Source organism: Lytechinus variegatus, chromosome 3 (assembly GCF_018143015.1).
Source record: "Lytechinus variegatus isolate NC3 chromosome 3, Lvar_3.0, whole genome shotgun sequence".
In the NCBI taxonomy this organism is placed as follows: Eukaryota; Metazoa; Echinodermata; class Echinoidea; order Temnopleuroida; family Toxopneustidae; genus Lytechinus; species Lytechinus variegatus.
Window position 1 is genome coordinate 50,071,671 of NC_054742.1, and position 22,888 is coordinate 50,094,558.

The 22,888-nt window shown below is 34.3% G+C and overlaps 1 protein-coding gene across 1 annotated transcript in view; it reads right to left on the bottom strand.

Annotated features, from left to right (window-relative positions):
- Positions 1 to 22,629, bottom strand: part of LOC121411270 (integrator complex subunit 10-like) — a 36,319-nt gene extending 13,690 nt beyond the window's left edge. Inside the window, exons 1-6 of the mRNA XM_041603895.1 lie at positions 22,416 to 22,629; positions 9,750 to 9,817; positions 9,071 to 9,174; positions 6,443 to 6,499; positions 5,625 to 5,716; positions 4,681 to 4,762 (exon numbers count right to left, since the gene is read on the bottom strand). Of these exons, the coding sequence (XP_041459829.1) occupies positions 4,681 to 4,762; positions 5,625 to 5,716; positions 6,443 to 6,499; positions 9,071 to 9,174; positions 9,750 to 9,817; positions 22,416 to 22,589 (577 nt within the window). The 5' untranslated portion in view covers positions 22,590 to 22,629. The remainder of the gene's footprint in view (positions 1 to 4,680; positions 4,763 to 5,624; positions 5,717 to 6,442; positions 6,500 to 9,070; positions 9,175 to 9,749; positions 9,818 to 22,415) is intronic.
- Positions 22,630 to 22,888: the final 259 nt, after the last annotated feature.

Here is a 22,888-nt window from a genome sequence, read left to right on the forward strand (position 1 = left end):
GTGTGTGCGATCCACGATGAGTGAATTGATCGATCGATAGTTTTCGCGCATGCGTAGTTCATTTCCTGTTTTGGCTGCACGGAGTTCAGAGCTCACCTGTCGCTCCAGTGCTATAATTATGTCCGTACAGAGTGACTTCTTTGAGAATGTATTGTTGGTGATGTGGGTTTTGAAGTTCTTCTTGGACTTCTTCTTTTTCGATATTACTATTATCATAATATTCTCATAATGTTACTATTATCATAATATTCTCCCTTCCTTTCTTCTTCCTTTTCTTCTTTTTCGATCTTCTTATTATTATCAAAATTATTCTCATTTCTTTTCTTCTCATATTCTTCTTTTTCGATATTCTTCTTATCTTATCATCCTCATTTCCTTTCTTCTTTTGTTCGATCTCTGTCTCATCTTTTTGTTCTTATACTTCCTATTTATAGACCCCCCCCCCCTTCTCCCTTGATATAGTCTTGCTTTGTTTCCTCTTGCAAATGAAATCCTCCTTGTTTTTTTCTTCCTTTTTTATAATGCTCCCTTTTCATTTTCTCCTCCTTCTTCTTCTTCACTGATAATTGTGTAATCCTACACCTCCTCCATCTCCTAAGTTTTCTATTTCCCTTCTATTTATTCTTGTTATGAATTTGCTTGTGCTTCTTTTTTTCGCCTTTTTTCTTCGTCGTCTTATCTTCTCTTTATACCTATTCTCATTCTTTTACTCCCGTCGTCCTATTTTGCTTAATTTTGTTCTCTCTGTTTTTCTCTTCATGCAAAATGAAAAAAAATGAAGAATATGATATTTCCTTTTAAAAGTATGCCCCCCAAAACATGAATCTTCAAAATATCGTTATATGCATACAAGTAATAATTTCTGAACAAGAAATCATAATCTTCTCGATTATAGGTGGTATACAATTATTATGAAGATTATTTATCATTTATCATCCAATTACTTAAGTTAGCCCACCCCATCCCCCATGATCATCATTATCTTCTCCCTTCATCTTTTTTTCTGTTTCGTCTGCTTTTTTATTTTATCTTTTTCTTTGTCTTATCATTATTATATTCATAATCTTAACCATTGTTGTTATTATTATCAATATTATTATTTTTTTTATTATCCGATTGTTATATTTTCTTTTATTATTTGTTATTATCATTGTTAGTGTTGATAGTAATGTTTATAATTGTTATCATTGATATTATGTAAACATTTGAATATTTTACATGTAAAGAATAAAAAAATTAGTTTAATTCGATTGAAAAATATTATTGTTATTGTCATGAATGCCATCCCCTTACCTCTAGTCAACCTCTACTTGTATTCTCTCTCTCCTCTATTTTCCCTTTACTTTTTTCCCTTCTATTCAATCAGTAGCTTACGCAGGGGGGGGAGAGGGTTCAATTTCATACGAGGCGCTTTTAATCGAAAAAAAAATGTACTACAACACTGCGCAGACAAGTGGGTTATGCTCTCTCTCTCTCTTCTTCATCTCCCGTTCCGTGCCCCCCGGCCCTCTCTCTATTTTTTCCCTTCTGAGTATATTCTCGTCATCACAGAAATATGTCCAAACCCGGCCCTCCAAGCCCAACCCATACTAAAAAATAGAACCTACATTAGGATAGGTGCCCGGCATATTTGGCCCATAATCAATTTCAAATGATTTCTAGATTTTATACGTCGTCGAGAAATGTTCAACAAAAACCTCCAAATTATTTCCTTAATTCAAAATCCAACGGAGACGTTGCCATGTATTTGTGTAAAAAAATGAATATTATGTATCAAATGATTCTAGTAATTAAAATTGTATTAAAAACAAGACATTCTGCCTTTCTTTCATTATCCAAGAATATACAATAAGTCCCTGCAAACCGTTTTATTTATTGTGAACTTACTCAATTCTCAGTTTATTTCACTAGTTTAGAACGTGTGTGGTTATTTTCTTGACATTTATGTGCAAAGGATTTAATGATCAACAAATGATTAGTAATTCATGGAAAATGCAAGAAAAATAACTTAAGTATATGTTGGACAATTTAAAATGGAAAAAATGAGTGTGACCAGAAAGACATTTTCGGTTTTGCTGGTAATCTAGTTGTCAGAGATCGGCGGTGAACCAAGGAATTCTTGGTGGAGGGGACTATAAATGCGCTACTTTTTCTTTACTTTTTTCTGACAAGCAAAGGGGGGGGGAGAAATAGAGGTCAGCAATGAAATCGCAACCCAAGTTACACCATTACTATATTTTATACCCTTTTTTTTTTATTCTAGTGCATATAAATTATATTCCATCATTTAACCCCCCCCCATTTGTTTCGCCACACTCACTGTCAAATTTTCGGACAATATATGATTTGATTAACATTTTAGGAACTTTCCGTTCGGAAATTATTATTTCCTGCGTTCAGTTTGTTTTAATATCCAATTTCGTCAAGATGAAAAAGGACTCTGAAAATAATAACCTGCATTGCCAAAGTATAATTCTAAAATGTCGTAAGTGTATATAATTTCTCACCCGGTACATTCACCTTTACAGAATTTCGATGTATTAAAATAATTCTTATGTTTTATTTCTCCACTTCCTTTTTCCTTGTAGCCAACAATCCATAAGAGCTCCGATGAAAATACAAATATAACGAGTTAATTAGAGAACTGTAAGACGAAGAGCGTGCTTCAAAAGAGATACATAGAAAGGCCATTCTCGCCTGCCTAAATATCATATTCCAGTTCATATTAAGTGATATATTATCTCTAATTAATTAATTAATTGTCTTTATTAATCAATTCATGTACTGATTGCTTTATCTCATATTTATCTTTATCAAAGTTGAACGTCTGTTATATTCTATGGAGTACGGCCAAAAATGAAACAAATAACTGAATGGACGTATATGGAATCACAATATGCTTTATGCCGTTTTTCTCGCACCCTTCTAACAAGCAATTAAAAAAAATTAAACCAGCCACATGATGATAATGATTAATAATTCATATAATATCCACTAAACATTGTGATCAAGGCGGTCTACTTATTCATTACCCGGCTTACATTATTTGTTCCGTGAAAAGCATTATAGGCCTGTTTGCAGACATAAACATAAATATTTTATTTTAATATATTCTGCTTTTCATTCCCTCTATCTTCTCGAATAATATATCCATGGAATGCATATTTACTCCATGCTCTGGATTCCTATCGCATCACATTTTTTTATATGCAGGTCAAACCAAACCACGATAACATACTCAATCAGAATAAAATCAATTGGGGAAACCTTAGATTTTTTTTCGAAAATTCATATGAGATTACTGATATGGATAAAACATGCTTCATATACTTTGTACATCGTAAATAACACATATTAGTCTTCATTAGCATGATTATGCCTATGTCACGGCGTTTATCACTCTTTGGTGTTAAACCAAAGTGACAAAGTGTGAATTCATCCGTACATCCTTCCCTTTCAAGTCACTCTTTTACATTGTTAGTAAGTGGCAACTTTATTGACCTTCGCTGGATGCCCTTTTGTGATTTTCAAAGGAAAGGGGGCCATGCCTCCATCAATTACCACATCCGTATCGTTAGAACAAAATAGAGTGTACGTACGATCCGAGGTATTCTCAATAGCCAGCTGTATACACTTTTTGTTTAGGATTATAGAAATCGATATCAACTTAAAGTCGTGTACTCTCTTCTAGTTTGATCTAGCTTGATCAGTTCATGAAGTTGAATATTATGACAGCCATTTTCAAGAGGCAAAATAATGCACCTAAATGAAAGAAGAAAACAAAAATCGATGTGTTATAAACTGAAACTATGAGTTTTCTTCTTCCTATATTTTATCAACGGCGCCATTTTTTTAAAAAGAAGTGCACACCTAGTTAGCAGTAATGCATATAGCATTTTCATTTATTTGAAAGCAGGATAAAAGAGCATTGTAGATTAAATGCCTTGCTCACGGGCATAGGTGCCGCGGCCGGGATCGAACCCCGGACTTTTTGAAACCTCACAAGCAATCTTATAAAGTATCGATCGTTTTCAATCTATCGTTGATCATATCAGCGCACGCACGCAGCTCTGCGTGCGTTTTGGGTTGCACTTCGCTGCTCCCATTGTTTTCCCTCACTTTTATTGATTACGGTATATACGTGGTTCTGCGAAACTGAAAATCGTTGAAATCAAGCTTCCATCGCGGCAATGCCCACTGTACGCCAATATTGGACTCTCTTCGAAGCATAACTCGTTTTATAATGCTTTATAAACTATAGAAACAAAAGGTAAAAACGTATGACTTTCTGGAATGTGTAGTTTAATTAATGGACATTGTAATTATAACACAGAAAAGGCAGAAACATAGTATGAAATTGTATTTTTAAAGCCTGCAAATGGATGCGAGTAATAGCCTTTGGGGAACCGACTATATACGGCTCCCGTACATGAATAAGTTTTAGGGAACCGTATATATCCGGCTCCCGTTGGCAACGGGTTAACTGTCTGCATGTATACAACAATTCACACAATTCTTTTCACTTTCCACAGACACATGGTCTATGGTGGCTCTCATACCCCACTGTTGTATGGTTTTGTAAAAACATGGAATATTTATTATTTAAACTTTCAATATATAATCCATATGCGAACAGTCGGTTCTGTGCGACAAGTACTATAAAAGGGATGACCATCTCACCCATTAGCTTCCTGTACGGGTTAGCCACACTCTTGAATCCTTCTTTCCTCTCAATATCCAAGATACTGTTCAACAGAAGGGTCTGTCATGAAATGAGATAAAAGAGACAAAATCAGACAACAAATTCATCAACAAAGATGGTAGCATCATAAAGAGAAATTCCATATTTTAATCATTATTGTTAAACTGTTATCCCATATTAAAGAGGAACAATGGTGGATAATAAAATTCCACATGTGCATATAAAGGCATTAACTACCATGACAAATTATGGGAGATTTAAGTAAAGTGTTCCAAAAGAGCCCTTTAGATACAACATCCTAGTGATACTACTAACGTTCATTGCTTTGGGATGAAATATTGATTAACAACAAAATTTGAGGCAATTTATATTTTAAACAGGCAGTGTTGTGCTCCGTAACATCGGCCTCAGGGAAAATTGTGTAGCCATGGCCTAGGATGTCTAAACCTTAACCCTGGCCCCAGAGGACTGAATTCCTTGGTCTAGGGATTTTGGTCTCTGTCAGACAGTCAATCCTTGTCCTTTCAGGCCTTGCACACAACACTACTAATTAGGTATGTTTGGTCACCATCTTTGGGGAGGGGGTTCACTGCAAGCAGGATTTTACATCATATTGGTTTCCTTATCCCCCATTTCTATTATTCAAAGGATTCAGATTTTTAAAGACATTGAGAGATTCCTGCTAGAATCATACCTCCAGTGTCTCTGACATTTGTTAATGCACCTCAAAAATGATCAATTATGTAGAAGTTAACCAGGGCAGTACCCCCAAAATAAGGGCAACTTCAATTTCACAGAAAATATTATTTTGATGTGATTAAGAAGAAAGGGAATTTGAAGAATTGCATTGCAGTATAAAATGAAAAATACTGCAATGCAATTTTCTTGTTTTACGTAGTTCTAAAGTAGTTTCTAATCATACCACTTCTTTTGGTCCATCTTTGTTAAATCGTTGATTGATGAGTAGTTTGAGACGAAGCTCCTCTAAATCATTGTGATTCTGTTGGCTTAGTTCTAGATATGGAGAAAGAGAACATGAATGTAAATTAATATGGAAGCAATAATTGGGGGAAGGCAGCAATATCAACATACATATATTTTGGTATTCAGCAATAACTATATGTAACAATAAAACAGAATCAATTAAAATATCACAAGTTTGTATATTTCAAGAACTAATTTAATCACATTATGTTCAAACAATAGCTGCAAAAAACCCTACTTTAAAGGCAATATTTACTTCACATGGTAATTGTAAAAGCCAGCATAGGCACATTTAGTAAATCGGGAAGAACATTTTATAGACAACAGCACATTTATTAAGGTCAAATGATACTTGTCTAGAGCTCCAAATAAAAAAAAGGTTTGAAATTGTGAATCATATATAAATTCAAAGTTATTATTATCAAAAGTATTAAACAAACCTTGTGACTGTAATAATAATAGACATTTATATTGCACCATCTTTCTAGAAATAATCTATTTCGAGGCGCATTGTTATTATTATTATTACTCCGGCTTTAAATCGAGCTGCCTTTCAGCGCTCAGTGCATTCAAGGAATTGATCCTGCTGGGTACCCATTCTCACCTGGGATGAGTGCAGCACAATGTAACATCATTTCACACAGCATGTGATATATGATGTACTAATTCATTATCGAATAATGAACATAAACTTTGAAAATGAATAATTTATAGGTTTTTAGACTTGATTTATCAAGACTCTTAACATTCACTTACTTGCACAATGATCCAGTATTTCTTTCTGTATTTTAGTTGACAGCTGCTCATAAACATCTTAAATGAAAACCGAAGAAAATTAATAATCATTAATCTGAAAATGTAAGTCTATATCCATAAATGCACTCTATTTTACGATTAGATCTACAAAGTAATAAAGGGGCTTACCGTAGTCCTGGATTGGATTAGAACTTTTTCTTTTTGACAGTGCAAAATTTAGGATTTTATCAGCTATGCCTTTCAGACCTCCATCAATGACTTTTAATCAATTCAATTTCAATATCACTCCAAGAATTTAACATACTGCATGATATTCAACAGATTGGTTGCAGAATTTGTTTATAGACGGCCATGCGTTTTGAGTTGGGCCCATTTCCGTTACAACTCAAATTTTCCTCCAAAATCGCACCATTTTATACAATTGCATTTTTTTTCTTATGTTTGACATCCTATACCCATAAAAGTATATATATTCTGAAAGGAAATTTTCTGAGGAATTCAAAAATGCAATCAGAAAAGGCGTAGGGTAATGTAATAAAAAGTTAAAGGTCAAAATTTGTGGAAAACTGTGAAAAACATACTTCCCAATAAATCTGAGAATCAGATAAACTTTACACCCTATAGGGAAATAACATGCATATTTCAACTCTGTAGAGTGAGACCTTTCCAGTGATATATAACTTGTTGGGGATAACTCTACCAAAATAACTGGGCGCAATCTTCTTTTAAGACCAAATTTCACATCACAATTTTTCGGGTAAATATGTATCAATGCTTGATTTACCCCTAAAATATTAATTAGTCTTGCCTTTAGTTGCATAAATACTCTTGCAAACACTAACCAGCATATTATAATATATTTACTGTGGGTATTATGAATAAAAAATGATTTCATTTGACTCAAATCGTGGGATTTGTCACCTCTTGGCTCAAAGACCGGTGGACCACAGGTTGACAACTGAGAGTCAGGTTTAACATATAAATATAGGAAAAATGTGAATGCACAATGAAAAGTTCTCATTACTGCTTTAGCTTATTTAAACTTTAGTGTGAACAAAAGCAACTAACATGTTATAAATGAATCCATACAACTGGCAAAAATACATTGATCATGTTATTTTAAAGTATTATATTTTAAATATATAAGCCTACCCTCTTGCTCAACATTCTGCAGGACATAGCCTCTTGGTACTGGGTCAATTGAATGTCAATGCACAGAACATATTCTATGGGTACATTTGCCTCTGTTTAGTTTAATCTTTGTACCAGTTTCATTCTCAAATAGTTTTTTGTTTAGATTTTTTTTATAATTTGGAGAAATATTCTCTGAACACTTTTGTGCCAGCCAAATGGGTGTCATCTACTGATTTATAGACACAGTGTGATGTAACATCAAGAAAAAAAAGTAAATAGCATCAGATTAGGGCTTTATTGCAACATACAAGTTTTTTTAAATTAAAATTGCATAAAAGGTGTATTTGCTATCTGTTATGTTACCAGAATAATCTGAAGATTTGGACACATCAAAGTTATCACAATCAGTCTACACTGTCAATATTGAAACCATAAGGTCATGATTATTAAAACAATTGATTGAATTTATCTCTGAAGCCTTTAATTAGTTTGTGCTTTTCTTTTTGAAATTTTTGCAGCTTCTAAATTTTATTGAAGGTATAATCCACAACTATATTTTATCTCTCCTCATTTCCTATACATCAGACAGTCACAATTTCAATCATGTTAATTTCATGATTTACATCAATTAATTATACTAATTAGCTTAATTAGGTATCCTTTAAACTTAAAAGTTCAATTTTGACCCACTTATGATTGAAGAATAAGCTAGTGAGCCCCAAAACTATTACATATTTAGGTACTGTGATGTTACACATTTAGTTTCTTAATGAAATGAAAATTTATGCTCCCCTCGTCTACCACCATGCAAAAATGGCCAATTGATGTTACATAATTGCTAATTACTGGTAAATGAAGTAATCTCAAGTATTTCTTTTTCTTTCAAGTAATTGGTATAAAGATTCCCTTTAATATGATACCAAATATACCCATGTAGCACATGTATTTCAAGTTTTATACCATTAATTATATCTGTGCTTGTCGTGCAAATGTAACGATACCACCTATTTGCGGGCCCAACATAAAACGCATGGCCAGACATAAACTTTAAAGGTAAATGCTAGTTGTGGTAACGATATCAAAATGAGTTCGTACAGAATCCAATTAAATGACCACCAAAGTGTCTGTTTGTATAAATAAAAAATATGTGCCAAAGGATTCTGGAAGAAATTGTGTAATTGCTGAGAAATTAGCAAATAAGCACAGGATTTGGGTCAAGCGTTGGGCCGACATTCAAAGCAATAATAATACACTGTCCCACGTGCGTTTATCTGTGTTGGTGATCTTCAGTGTGAACATTTTTCAGCGTAGATTTCAAGATTTCACAAAGTTCAGTTAATGTAAATGTACCAGATCTAGATCCTCGATGATATACTGACAATGAAGTCTGGTTTTACAGACTTTCTCATGAAATCGGAGTTTACTGCAACTACTGGCATTTCTCTTTAATACAATCTTTTTTCTTTTCCAATGACAAAATTTAAAAATATTCACCTTTGAGAAATGATGCATGTGTGTCCTTGGAGTCTCCAAGTAATGCCTTTGAGATAGCCTTCAATTCATCATCTAGTCTGCCATCCAAAGGGAAATTCTTAAACCTTGTGAAGATTAAACAAAAGTATGAACAAAACAAAACATTTCATGTTTGAAAGGTCAATTTCCACCCCAACTGATAGTTGATTCCAATATGTAAATTAAAAACACAAAAGACTGAAAATTTTATCAAAATTCAAAATGAGATGTAAAAGAAGACATAAACATTCTACATCATATTATTTCCATAAATCAGCTACAGTTATGTGAAAAAATACAAATATTGAGGCAACATCACTTACTAATACCATCCACAAAATTTTACTGTACAATGCAAAACTTTAAAATGTTATAACTTTCCTAATTTCACATCAGGTTTTTATCAGATTTTCAGTATTATGGCTGTTTGATTTTTCTCTATTTATTCATATCAATATATTTAGGGTGGTCTTGACCCTTGACCAATGAAGATCTATCAGGAAAGATATAGAATCAAATTATCACCAAATAGAAAACTTGTAACTGATTTTCATTAATAGTTGTGTTATCTGAACTATGGTAGTTGCAATCAGTTTTCAGAGTCATCTGCAGCATTGACATAAAAACTTGAGATTCAGAATGCATAATAGATTATACTTACATTTCAAGAAGAATAGAGGCTGCCTGTTTGACATTGTGTGCAGTTTTCTCAAAGCAATATGCCTGATACTGTATAAAGCAATAAAATCAGGAAGTGTTTCATAAAAAAAAGTTTCTATTACTATTTATTTATGAGCAAATGTTTCACTGAAAATCACTCAAGAAAACTTTAATTGAACTTACAGCGAATAAAGCCAGTTGTTCAAAGTTAGTATTATGGTAAGGTCCCCTAAGTCTGCGCACACACATGTATCTGCGCAATTATAGTAAAAGAAGATATGTGATGACCACAAACTTAACACATGCAATACATAGAAAGATATTCATTGAAAAATCTGACTCAAAATGGTGGAAAAATAATTAACTTCGGGCATTTCATGTGACAACCTCAAAATGCAGCCTTTCTCATCTAAATCCCTAAATCATGTGTAAAGTGAATGGGTGTGCAGACACGGGGCACCATCTTTTTGTTCAATCTAAAAATAAAAAGAAAATCATATATCTCTCTCAAATTTTTGTGAGATATAATGAACATTATCAACTGATATTTTTGTGAAATTAAATTAAAGAAATAAAGATTGGCCTGATCAATCTTAACTTTACTTTTAGGTGTGAAGACATTGCTCCCCCCCCCCTTCATACTAATCTCAGTACCTCACAATAAAGTGAAAGTTGGGCATTTAGACCGAGAGAGAAAATACTTATATTTTTATTCATATAATCAAATAGTTTGCTGCATGGTTTACACCCCCCCCCCAAAAAAAAAGCAGTACAAAGAATTTAAAATTTACTATATCCAATGGTGCAATGATATTGAATTCAACTTCAGGATAGCATGAACAATTTCTTAAAGAAAGTTTGATTGAGTTAACTCAAGGAGCTCTCTTACGTTGCCACCAAAAATCTCAACATCGGATAGTGGACGCAATGAAAATAGTGCACCATCCAAGGTAAATAAGGCAAAAAAAAATCTGTTTATTGCTAATTAATTTGATAAGAATGACAAGCTACTCCGATCCGACCAATGACCATTGCAACCTTATGCCTTCTCCAATATTTTAAAAATGCTAACCATCAATCACTTTATTTTTTATATTAGACAGACTGAATGCCAATTTTTCTTCTTCTTTTTTCATTAAAAATAACTTGAAATCACAAAATGAAGGGTCACGTTTTAAATTCAACTTAGATGAGTAAACAATGATGCCTGGGGCCAATTGCACAAAATGGTAATTCACTCATTTCTTGCCATGATGGCATTGCAAGTGCAAGAATTAAGTTGACAATATGTATCACTATGAATTTTGATTCATTTCTAAAACATTTAAAAAAAAAATTTTATATATAAAAAAACACCAAATATCATTATGATTTTTGATAGATGATTGGATTGATTTTGTTTGCTTGAATTTTGAATTTTTCTCCTCTTTGTTTCTTTTCTATCATTCTTTCTTCATCCTTCTATCCTTCCTGCTTGCCCTTTTTTATTCCATCTATCTTTATTTCCTATCTTTCTTTCCCGATCCTCTCTCTCTCTCTCTCTGTTCATTTTACTTCCCTTCCTTCTTTCTCTTACCTATCTTCTCCATTAAATTTCCTTTTTTTTATTTCCTTCATTCTTTCTTTCCTTAAACTTTTCTTTCCTTCTCCCTTCCTCTCCTCTTTGTTTTTGTTCTTTCTCTCCTTCCGTCATTCTCTCCTCCTTTCATTCTTTCCTCCCTCTCTTTCCTCCTTTCTTTCATTCTTTATTTTGTTTTTCCTTCTAATTCTTTTCCCTTATTCTTTCTTTCCCTTCCTTCCTGATTTTCTTCTGTTTCTGTCTTTCAAAGAATGAAGGAAAAATTCTTTCCTTCAATCTTCCTTTTCTTTATTTGTCTATCAAACATTTCTTCATCTTCCCTTCCTTTCTTTTTCTTTATTTCTATATTCAATTTAAAGAATGAAGGAAACCCTTCTTTTATTCTATACTAGGGCCTAAGTCATGTAACTTTCTTTTATCTTTTTTTTTATTTTTCCTCCATTTTTTTTCTTTCTTGTCATTTCATCCCTTTTCTTTCGTCTTTTCTTTCTCTCCTTCATTATTTCGTTCACCCTCCCTTCCAATTCTTTATATTTTTTCACAAGTCTAACATTGTGCAGCCTTCTTAGTTGACCTTTTTTGTGTGTCGATTGTCCCGTAGGCCTACCGTATTTCATTTTGTGAAATCTCGTCATCCTGGATTGTAAGGAACATTGTCAACTGAAACATTTTGTGAAATAAAAAGAAATCGATGTAGAATCTTAACTAAAATCGTGAGGTGTGCAGATTTAGGGACCACCATATCGGCCCACTCATTCAATGAACAAGGTTATAATATAACCTTGTTCTCAGTTATATCTCCATGTGTGGCAAAATAAGGGTGGCAATATTTGGCTAATTTTCTCTTTTTGCCCTTATAAAAATCGCCAATGGTATTTGAATGGTGCCGAATGGTAGTTGAATGGTGATCTGAATGGTAAATGGTACGCGAATGGTATTTAAGTGGTGTTTTAATGGTAAGTTCTTAATGGTAATTGGTAGTTTATTTAATGGTAAATGGTATACCATATACCCAATGGTGTCTCAGCGGTATGTGACTAATGATATGATTGGTATGATGAATGGTATACCATTTACCCAATGGTATCTCAGTGGTATTCAATGGTGTCTCAGTGGTATGTGCTTGTAATGGTATGATTGGTATGATGAATAGTATACCATACATCCAATGGTGTCTCAGTGGTATACAATGGTGTCTCAGTGGTATTCAATGGTGTCTCAGTAGTATGTGCCTGTAATGGTATGATTGGTATGATCAATGGTATACCATACACCAATGGTGTTTCAGTGGTATACAATGGTGTCTCAGTGGTATTCAGTTGTGTCTCAGTAGTATATACCTCTAATGGTATGACTGGTATCATGAATGGTATACCATACACCAATGGTGTCTCAGTGGTATACAATGGTGTCTCAGTGGTATTCAATGGTGTCTCAGTAGTATGTGCCTCTATAACATGTATAATGGTATGATTAGTATGGTGAATGGTATACCATATACCCAAATGGTGTCTCAGTGGTGTCAAATGGTGTCTGAGTAGTATGTGCCTCTAATGGTATTACTGCATGGTATACCATATACCCAGTGGTGTCTCAGTGGTATACAATGGTGTCTCAGTGGTATTCAATGGTGTCTCAGTAGTATGTGCCTCTATAATGGTATGATTGGTATCAATGGTATACCATATACCCAATATGGTGTCTTAGTAGTATGTGCCTAATGGTATATATAATCATGTTGGATAATTGTAAATCCATAGTGGCTTAGTGGTGTTTGCCTAATGAATGCCATTTGTGGTAATGGTGAATGGTATGCCCAATTGCATTACCCATTAACATAATTCCGAAGATTTAAAGAAAATATATCAAAGATTAAAAGGTATTTAGAGTTAATTAAATATTTGAGCTCTGACTTTTATGCGAGCAGCTTCCCCAAATCAAGTGTAGTCGCTCATGATTGTAAACATGGTCTCTTGCATTCTTTTAAATTGTATTTTTCCTTATTAATTAAAAGGTCTATATGTGTTTAAATATTATTGATCCAGTGGTTATAATACAATATTATAAATTTGTTATATTTTACAATTGTACATATTACCTTCTAAATTTAAATCTGATGCAATGGGTGCAAAAATAAAATCAATCGGTCAATGAAATCTTTTTTGATAATAAGGGTTTTGATTTTTAATTAATAAGTTTTATTCTATTTTTATAATCATTTTGCTTGTTTATGGCCGCTTTTTATAAAAAGAACTATATATTGTTCCAAGAAGATATTGCAATCAATCCCAAAATTCGATCAGATAATAAGTTTTATTCTATTTTTGTAATCATTTTGCTTGTTTATGGCCGCTTTTTATAAAAAGAACTATATATTGTTCCAAGAAGATATTGCAATCAATCCCAAAATTCGATCAGATGCAAATTTACAGGTGATGATAAACATTAAGTTTATCTATAGAACATAACAATTTGGATTTTTTTATGGATCAGTTGCAAGTTTGCAATGAAAAGTATGACTCTCATGATTTTGGAGTCTGAAATTGATTTGCGTTCGATTGCTTCGATTGCAAGTTTCTTGCAATGCCCCATATTTTGCTCAAAATTAATTCACTGTTGGTTGTCTTGGTCCCCCAACCTCTATCAAATTCCCATCCGCAAACCCTGATTTGGTCTGTCTGCAACGTCAAAAGCCCCCTCTGAAACCATTTGTACGCTATTATAGCTGCTTCCAATCATGAATTATTTCTCTCTTTTTTTACAAATGATATTTTCAAAATTCTAATTCTATTTTTTAGGCCCTAATTATTCTTTCCCACTTGTGGACAGCGTTTATAAAGAGGAGAGATATTCTATAGGCCGGTCATTACTTGATTGAAATGATTTATCCACATGGTCTTGCTCCCTCACCCCTATCAAAATTCCCTGCCGCCATATAGTACAATGTAACAGAAAAGAAATCTACTGAATGAAATCTCAATTTCAATCATTACAAAAGCAAATTAAAAGGGAAGAGGAGTGAGTAAAAAAATATATATTAAGGGGAAAAAACAAGAAAAGAAAAAAGGCAATGAAGAAAAGAAAGATTAACAGAAAAGAAAAAAAACGAAAATAAAAAAGAAAATAAGAGAGAGAACAGGAAAAGAAAGTGAAGGGATCAAAAACTTTTTTCATAGATTCCAAGATCCAAGGAAAATAGTGGCACTCACGCCATCATGGTTTCCAACCCAGAACCAATCGAGAGGAAAAATTTTAATTCCCCCCCCCCATATGCGTTGGCAAGCAGGGCCGCTTGGCTGCCCGCTAGCTAGCTCTAGCTCTCTATCGCACGCGCGCGCGCACGTCTAACCGCCAATTGCAAGATTTGAAAAAGAAAACTCCATCTACCGGGACCGCCGTTTTGCTGTTGATAAGTCCGTCGATAATTCATCAAAAACTAAAGGAACACGGGTCAGATTCGGACAGCGACTTCAAAGTCATTTGTAGAAGGCTAAACAGTAAGTTCTATAACAATTTTCTTTGATTTATTTCTCAAATTGTCTCAAAATGTTAGATGTCGGTCGACTCGGTGTACTGCCACGACAACTGCACTGCCACCGCCATTGCCCCGTTGGCGCTGGCCGCTGCTCTACTGGCCGGGACGTGGCTATGACGATAGGGAGTGCTTATGGCTTTGTGTTGGCTGAGTTTAGCTCGGCGAGCATTGAATAGATTAGTAATTCGCTCGTATTGCCTGATGTTTATTGTCAATGTTTTACAAAAACATCTCCGAATACGCTGAATTCATGAATGAATGATTTGTTAATGCTAATGTCAAGACTATCAAAAACGTTAATTGTGAAACATGTCATTGCACAACGTTAATTCACTGAAATTGAAAACTTGCCAGTAAATATTGTTTTGGAATTAGGCCTATAATTTGTTGTTGTTGATAGATGCTGGTAAATGAGATAAAATGGAGGTGAAACATGGTAGGGGTCCTAAAGTTTGAAAAATGATAAAGACTACGCAGCCCCTATAAAGTTACACTGTACACACCACTCATGGCATGGCACATATGGTGAAATGTGCACTTTGTGTGTGGAACTGTGACTGGACAGAGTGACAAACGATTCCTATTCAATTTTTCTACAGAGGCTGCAATAATTATGCAGAGAAAAGTGGCGCTAATGCAGTTTTGCACCGGCCGATTACCAGCATACCTCATCACCAAAATTTGTTCCCAAATGTCATGACAGGTCTCTCAGTCACATTTCGATGTTAATACCACCGCTTTTCAAAATATTGGGAACGGCTGTATTTAGTCTTCGATCTCGACGCGTTGATCTAATCCGTAGAAATCACTTCGCGGATTGCTTGGATTCGCTGTACTGTTTATTGGGACTGAAGTTAGCAAACAAATCATGCTAACATGTGACGAACAAACAGCCAGCATGCCGCATGCGAATCTTTTGGTCGCATAACTTCGGTCCATATCAACATGACGGCAAATCCAAGCGATCCGCAATATTTTGAAAAGTGGTGGGCATATTGTGTATTGACCTCAAAATGTGTGTAGACAAATAAGACAATTTCTGGTGGGGAGTTTTGCTCGAAGTTGGCTGGTGTGAAACTTGTGAAGCATTAATGCGGGAGGGTATTATTAGATCTTTTCATGGGGCCAGGCATATCAATTTTTAAAGTAAATTTTATCCTTTTTTTAAGTTTGTCCTGTGATCACAGTTTATCTGTTTTTATTTATTTACTGATCAAAACTTGCCTAAAACAATGTCTGGAATTCATCCACTGGCATATGATTGTCCATGAACGGATCCATGATTTCTCAAAGGGGGTAGTGGGGCAGATTTTCCCAAGGAAATTTTAAATAACAAGCAAACCAAAAAAGAGATCCTCACTCTTGTATGAGACAATATTTTCAATATAAATATTTGCTGTAACTTTCGAAGGGGGGGGGGACACTTGTGTAAGAAAGCCACATTTTTATCTTGCTCTCAAGGTGGGGGCACAGGGGTCCATTGCAGAAAGAGTTGCGTTTAAACGCAGGTCAAAAAATCAATCGCAAGTCTCAAATGCGCGCTGTTGATTGGTTGAAAATCAAGTTGTGTATATTTAGAGTTGCGATTTATTGCATAAGTTGTAGGCAAGTTGATACACGTTGACACACGTTACTCGTAAGTTACTCATAAGTCAATGTACGTCGTGATAATGTCCAGCGTACCCTAAAACTTACTTCTAACCTATGAGTAACGTGCTTTGAACGTATGTGTAACTTAACTCCAACGTATATTGACGTATGAAGACGTGCTTCGGACGACCACAAAACTTACTGAACGTGTTTATAACTTACAGCTACTGTATAATGGCGTATTGACAACGTTTATCATGTTTATAGGAATTGGTATATAAAGGTAGGGTTCACAGGAGTTTTCTTCGGCATGGCGGTGGTGTTGATAGGTGATGTATCGTGCGATTATGATTTGAATAGTCGAGCGGCAGCCTTTTTAGAGGCTACGACACGTGTTCGTCAGCAATACGCGCTATGCGTAAGTTATGCTATCGTAGGGCATAAGTTGTGTACGCCAGCAATACGCTAAGCATTCGTTGGAATACGTTACTTATAAGTTAACGAAGCGTTCGATATAAGTTACTAATACGTTATGTATACGTCCAACTCGTTATGAATACGCTAAGTATACGCCCAGAGTTGAAAAAAAAAAATCAAAGTTCAGCGTATGCCGACGTTTTAAAGAAATTTTGATACGTCGGGCATACGCTGTCTAAAGCGCCAAGGTGTGACACCACCTTCAGCTGGACAATATCACATTTCCTTATTGTTTTCCTGAATTCTGGGCTGGTAATCAGAGATCCATGAAAAATATCTCTAAACTTAAAGTTCTAAGATCATTCTTTTTCTATTACTATATTAGTATTCTATTTTTGTTTGTATCTGCACATACATGCAGATTTTACAACACTTAAATTGATTTTATTTCATTTTCAAAGTTTGGACGACGGATACACTGGATGATAAGGTAGATGGTCCAGCCTTATATGGGAATGACACGACGGGTGTTGAACACAGAAAACGTGCCGTGTACAAGAAAAAAATGGAGTTTATGAAAGGTATGTGTGTAAGAATTTTCTTCAGTAGGAAAAATTGCAAAGCTTCATGAGATAAAACAGATTGTATTCCTGCAGTGGCATAGCTGAAAAAAAAATCAGTATGTTGGCTGAGGGGGAGGGGTGGACACTTTGTCCTCAGGTATTCATTTGTTGTGGTATTTGTCATCATTGGGGCCTCCCATTAGATAATAGGTTATTTTCTTCCCATCTATGGTTAAACATAAATTTATTTATCATATTTTACAAAATGTTTTGTTGATATTTGTTAATTGGTACCATTCAATTGAATGGTAGTGTATACTGCAAATTTCTCGATATTTAAAAAAATATATGAACTTCTAAAGAAAGCTCACACACACGACAAGCATTGATGTTTTGAACCTTAGCTAATATACTGTCCTTTGCATTGTTTTCATCCAATATTTCTTATTACAGCTTCAAGGAATTAATCCTGCCGGGTACCCATTCACTTCACCTGGGTCTAGTGCAGCACAGTGTGGATAAATTTCGGGCTGAAGGAAAACACACCATGGCTAGGACTCAAATTCATGACCCTCTGTTTGTAAGGTGAGAGTCAGAACCACACGACCACGACGTACCCAAGCTGATGTCATATCCCCACTTGTTCTTTTGTATTTTATTACAAGAAGTCATGCTTATTTACACTTTGTCCTCCGAGAACTATAAAAAATGGAGTGAAAATTTATTTCAAAGACATGTCCACCCTAACAAAAAGTTGATTTGATTAAAAAGAGAAAAATAAAACATAAAAATCGGATGAAAAATAAGAAAGGTATGACATTTTTAAGTTTCACTCAATTTCACTTAATAGTTATATGCACATCCTGGTCGGTATGCAAATGAGGGAACTGATGACATAACCCATTCACTTTTCTTTTGTTTTTTTAAATATGAAATATAATTTTCTCCCCATTGACCTATGAAATAAAGTTTTTTTCTCACTGAACATGTGGAGTTACCATTGCTTAACATTATTTGGTTCAGTCCAGTTGGTCCTTATTGTCAAATCTGTAAAAATTGAAATATTGTAGAATTCAAACAATGAAAAACAAAACAAAAAGTGAGGGACATCATCAATTCTCTCATATGCATGTGGGTAAATTGTGCATATAACTATTTTGTGAAATATAAGCGAAATTTCAAAATGTCATAACTTTCTTATTTTGCATCAGATTTTGATGAAATATTTTGCATGATGCTTGCCTGATTTTTCTCTGTTGATTCAAAACAACCTTTTCTGTGGTGGACTTGACCTTTAATGTGAAGATATGCATTGCTGGGAATAATGATATGATACTTGGGACATATCATACACACATGTATGAAAATATGAAATAATTATGATTTCATTTCATACAATAAGCCTAGCAAATATTCCTGACGATGTGTACATTAGGTTAATTTTTTACCAAAATATTGTTAAAATTTCAAATTCAATAACTTTGTTATTATTAGATGCTAACGAAATTTTCAGCATGATGCTTTTCTGATTCATTCTCTCCCTACCAAAATCTACCCTTTTCTTTGTTTTCTTTCTATGGTCGCCTTCATTCTCCTTATAACTATTTTATGTGTAAAATGTAACCGGTCGTCCAACCCATTTGATTGAAGGGCTAGAGGTACTCGAGACTGAAAGTTATGTGATATAATTCAAAGTGTACATCAGACAAACAAAAAGCGCTGAAAATTTCATCGAAATTTGTCGATGATTAACGAAGTTATGACGAATTAAAGTTGTTATTTTTTGGTAAAACTGTTCTCTTCAAGTTCTCATGAATATACAAATCACAATTTATATATTTTTTGTATTATATGAATTCAAATTTTGTCCAAGCTAGGTTGTAAAAAATTACAATTGACTACTGATTCTGTGTAAGACAATAATCATATTATTTCTCACACATAGTTGAGTTATTCATCTGATTCAGCACAGCAAAAATAGACAGAAAAGAAATAAGTGGGTATCTTGTATATATTATTTTCTATATATTTTGCAAAAAGAGGTCTCTATTTTTTCTGTTTTTTAGTGTTCCAAATTGAATAATTTTCTTTCCCTATTTTTATTATATTTTCTTTCTATGTGTGATATATTATTTATTTCTTAATGTATCTTTATTGTATTTATGATAAACTTTTGGCGTGTTTCTACAGTAAATCATTAAAAACAGTTTATCTTTTCCGGACTCGAATATTCTTATCGCTCTTAAATCAACCTGTTTCTACAGACCGAATAATCTGATTAACTTGCATTTCGCTTCGCAAATACGGCAGAAATCGGAAAATTCAACCTATAACATCAACATTGCATTTCATTTCGGTATGTCTCGTTAGGAAAATTTTCAAAATTCATGGTAGATCTCACTCATTGTAGCAGGTATACGTGTTTCGCGATCAGCTGGCGAGATTAAACAGGCCAGAATATATGTATACTGTGAGATCGCACTTCTGGGTTCAAGCACTTAAGCCAGACATGCATGCTATTTTGCCCCATGTTTTACAGAAAAGTTAAACGGATTAACATGGCAATAACCACCTCTCAAAGATGGTTATGAGAAACCGTATTTTGCGCGATGCAATTTATCAATTAACAGCATCGCGTCTGTTTCTTCAGGAAACTTATCCAGGAATCTGGATACGTAGGCGGGTAATACTTTTTAACAATTCTTTGTAGAAACACGCCATTGATATATCTTTTTAGGTGAAAAGAAAAAAAGATAACAATTTGGGGGTACTATTTTGCCCCCTTTTGGGGATATTTCATTTCTTCTAGGTGTGGTACCCTTTATTCATTTGGCCATGTGAAGGCTATCGCACATTTTGAGTATAATCTTCGAAATTTGGTGTTCATTAGTTTGTTGTCCAAATTCTGTCTTACATGTAAATTTGTTTATAGGAAGATTAACATAATATCTATGTGGAGTGCAATCATTGATCTCTTGTAGTGTCGCGTAGTCACATGTATTCATAATATGGTGCTTTTATGCCATACCTGTCAATACTCTTGTACTTGAACTTATTAGTAAAAAAATGTTTATTAATGTTGTTGAAAGCAATTACACACAACAGATTTAACATCAAGTATCAGGTTTGTATGCAGAACAGTGGTTTTTCCAAGTACTCAATCCATGTAAAAAGCAATAAGAGAGAACAGGTTTATTCTTGGAAATGTTAGTCTTCATTTGTTGTGTTTTTCAATCAAACTCGATCTGTCTTGATACATGTTTATTTTTTCATAACAAGATTGACAGAGATATCAACGAGTAGCTAAGTCATATATATTAATAACTTATGTGCTTTAATTATAAAGTCTATACTTGTGAATACTCTGTGCCATTTATGCTGTACTTAAACTTCTTATAGTAAAAACATGTTAATGAAGTTCTTGAAATAACTGCTTTCATTTTTTTTCTTGTGTATACTTATTCAATTATTAAGCCTACCATTAACCCCAGAGATATGCTGTTCACCATTGGTCTACCATTCACTGTACTTTATTGGCTTACTATACATTGCACATCTTTGTTCTACTGTCTACCATTGGTCTACCATTGAATGTACACTTGTGGTCTATAGTGTATGACCAATGGTGTTATTTGAATGGTTGACTAATAGTATAGAGTCTATGGTATGACAGTATTGTATGGTAAATGGTAGGTCAATGGTGTACAGTGTATGGTAAGCCAATGGTGTATGGTAAGCCTACGGTGTACGGTGAATAGTAGTTCAATGGTGTATGGTAGGCCAATGGTGTACTGTAAATGGTAGGTCAATGGTGTACGGTGTATGGTAGAATGGTGTAAAGTGAATGGTCAATCAATGGTGAACGGTGTACGGCGAATGGTAGTTGAATGGTGAGCGATGAATGGTTCACGAATGGTGTACGTTGAATGGTACGCGAATGGTGTACGGTGAATGATACGCGAATGGTGTACAGTGAATGGTACGCGAATGGTGAATGGTAAATGAATGGTGTATGGTGTATGGTCAATGGTAGGCGAATGGTGTATGGTGAATGGTGTAAGGCAATTGGTAGGCCAATGGTGTCCAGTGAATGGTGGCTGAATGGTAAATGGTAGGCCAGTGAATGGTGGCTGAATGGTGAATGGTGGTCAATGGTAAACCTGTCTATAGTGGCCATATGGTAGATCAATGGTGAATGGTGTTTGATCAATGGTATATGAATGGTAAATGGTGCTCATGAATATGGTAATAGTAACGTCCCAATTATTTAAATTAGTTTGAATGGTATACCATTGAGGCTTGAATGGTATACCATTGGTGTATGGTGGGTGCTGTGCGAATGGTATTCCAATGGTATATCAATGGTGTATGATGAATGGTAGTCAATGGTATACCATTCAATTTTTTTTATAAGGGTGTTTGGGGCAAATGCTTGATGTTTTTACACGGACAATTTCCATTGCACCTATTATTCATACAACTTGGCTCTTATTTAAATTTGATACTTTAAATCATTTTTTTCCTAATTAAAAATAGAGATCAAAAAATGAAAATTTTCTTGCCATATTATTACTTTCCACCAATATAGGGCATACACAAAAATATGCCCAAAATTCAAGTTTTTGAGCGCTCTGGTGAATACAAAAATTATTCCCAAGCCAAGTTACTAATAAATTGCAACTGTACGGAAATTAGTAATTTTGGTCACAAAAGTGATATTTTAATGACTTTTTAAAGTGTGTGCTCTGCCTCTGGACAACATTGTCATTGGCATACCATACATAGTCCTACCTGTGGATTCCCCACAGCCAGGCAGGGTGGTAGCAGTGAACAAGTGTATCGGCCATGTAACAAGTTAGGCCTAATATAATTCTTACATGCATATGCACGATATGCACGACAGCCACAGATATAACTCGGTGCTCACTTCGGTCCCACCCATAGAATTTTAATGACTTGAACTTTAAGAAACTTCTCACTTACTTGTATTTCGAAGTCATGAGGGCAGATGATTTTAGCTGTTAGGAGGAAAGCTTTACACGCATATCGATCATCTTGCTGTTTCAAGCAGCTTTGAGATTTTTCAACGAACCACTGTGAAATACTTTGCATGCTTCCCTTTTTTGTATTTTGTTGATATTCTCCGTTTGTCTCCATTCTGAAAACATCGAGTACGCGAAAGCGGACGGCAATGCAAGAACCTCGACGTAGATGGGGCTAGAATTCTTTTTGTTTTTTTTCAGAGTTCGTTGAAATTGTAAGTTTAGTCATTGCTTTGTTGTTGATAATTATTAACAATTATTAATAAAATACGATTTGAATAATTACAACTTCTCCCAATTAACATGATTAACAATGCAAATATTCTTGCTTGGGTTGACAAAAGTCTTCTTTTCTTACTTATGAAGGGAAATTCAAAGGTTAAGGATGTTTTAATAAAAAAACTAAATTCAAGT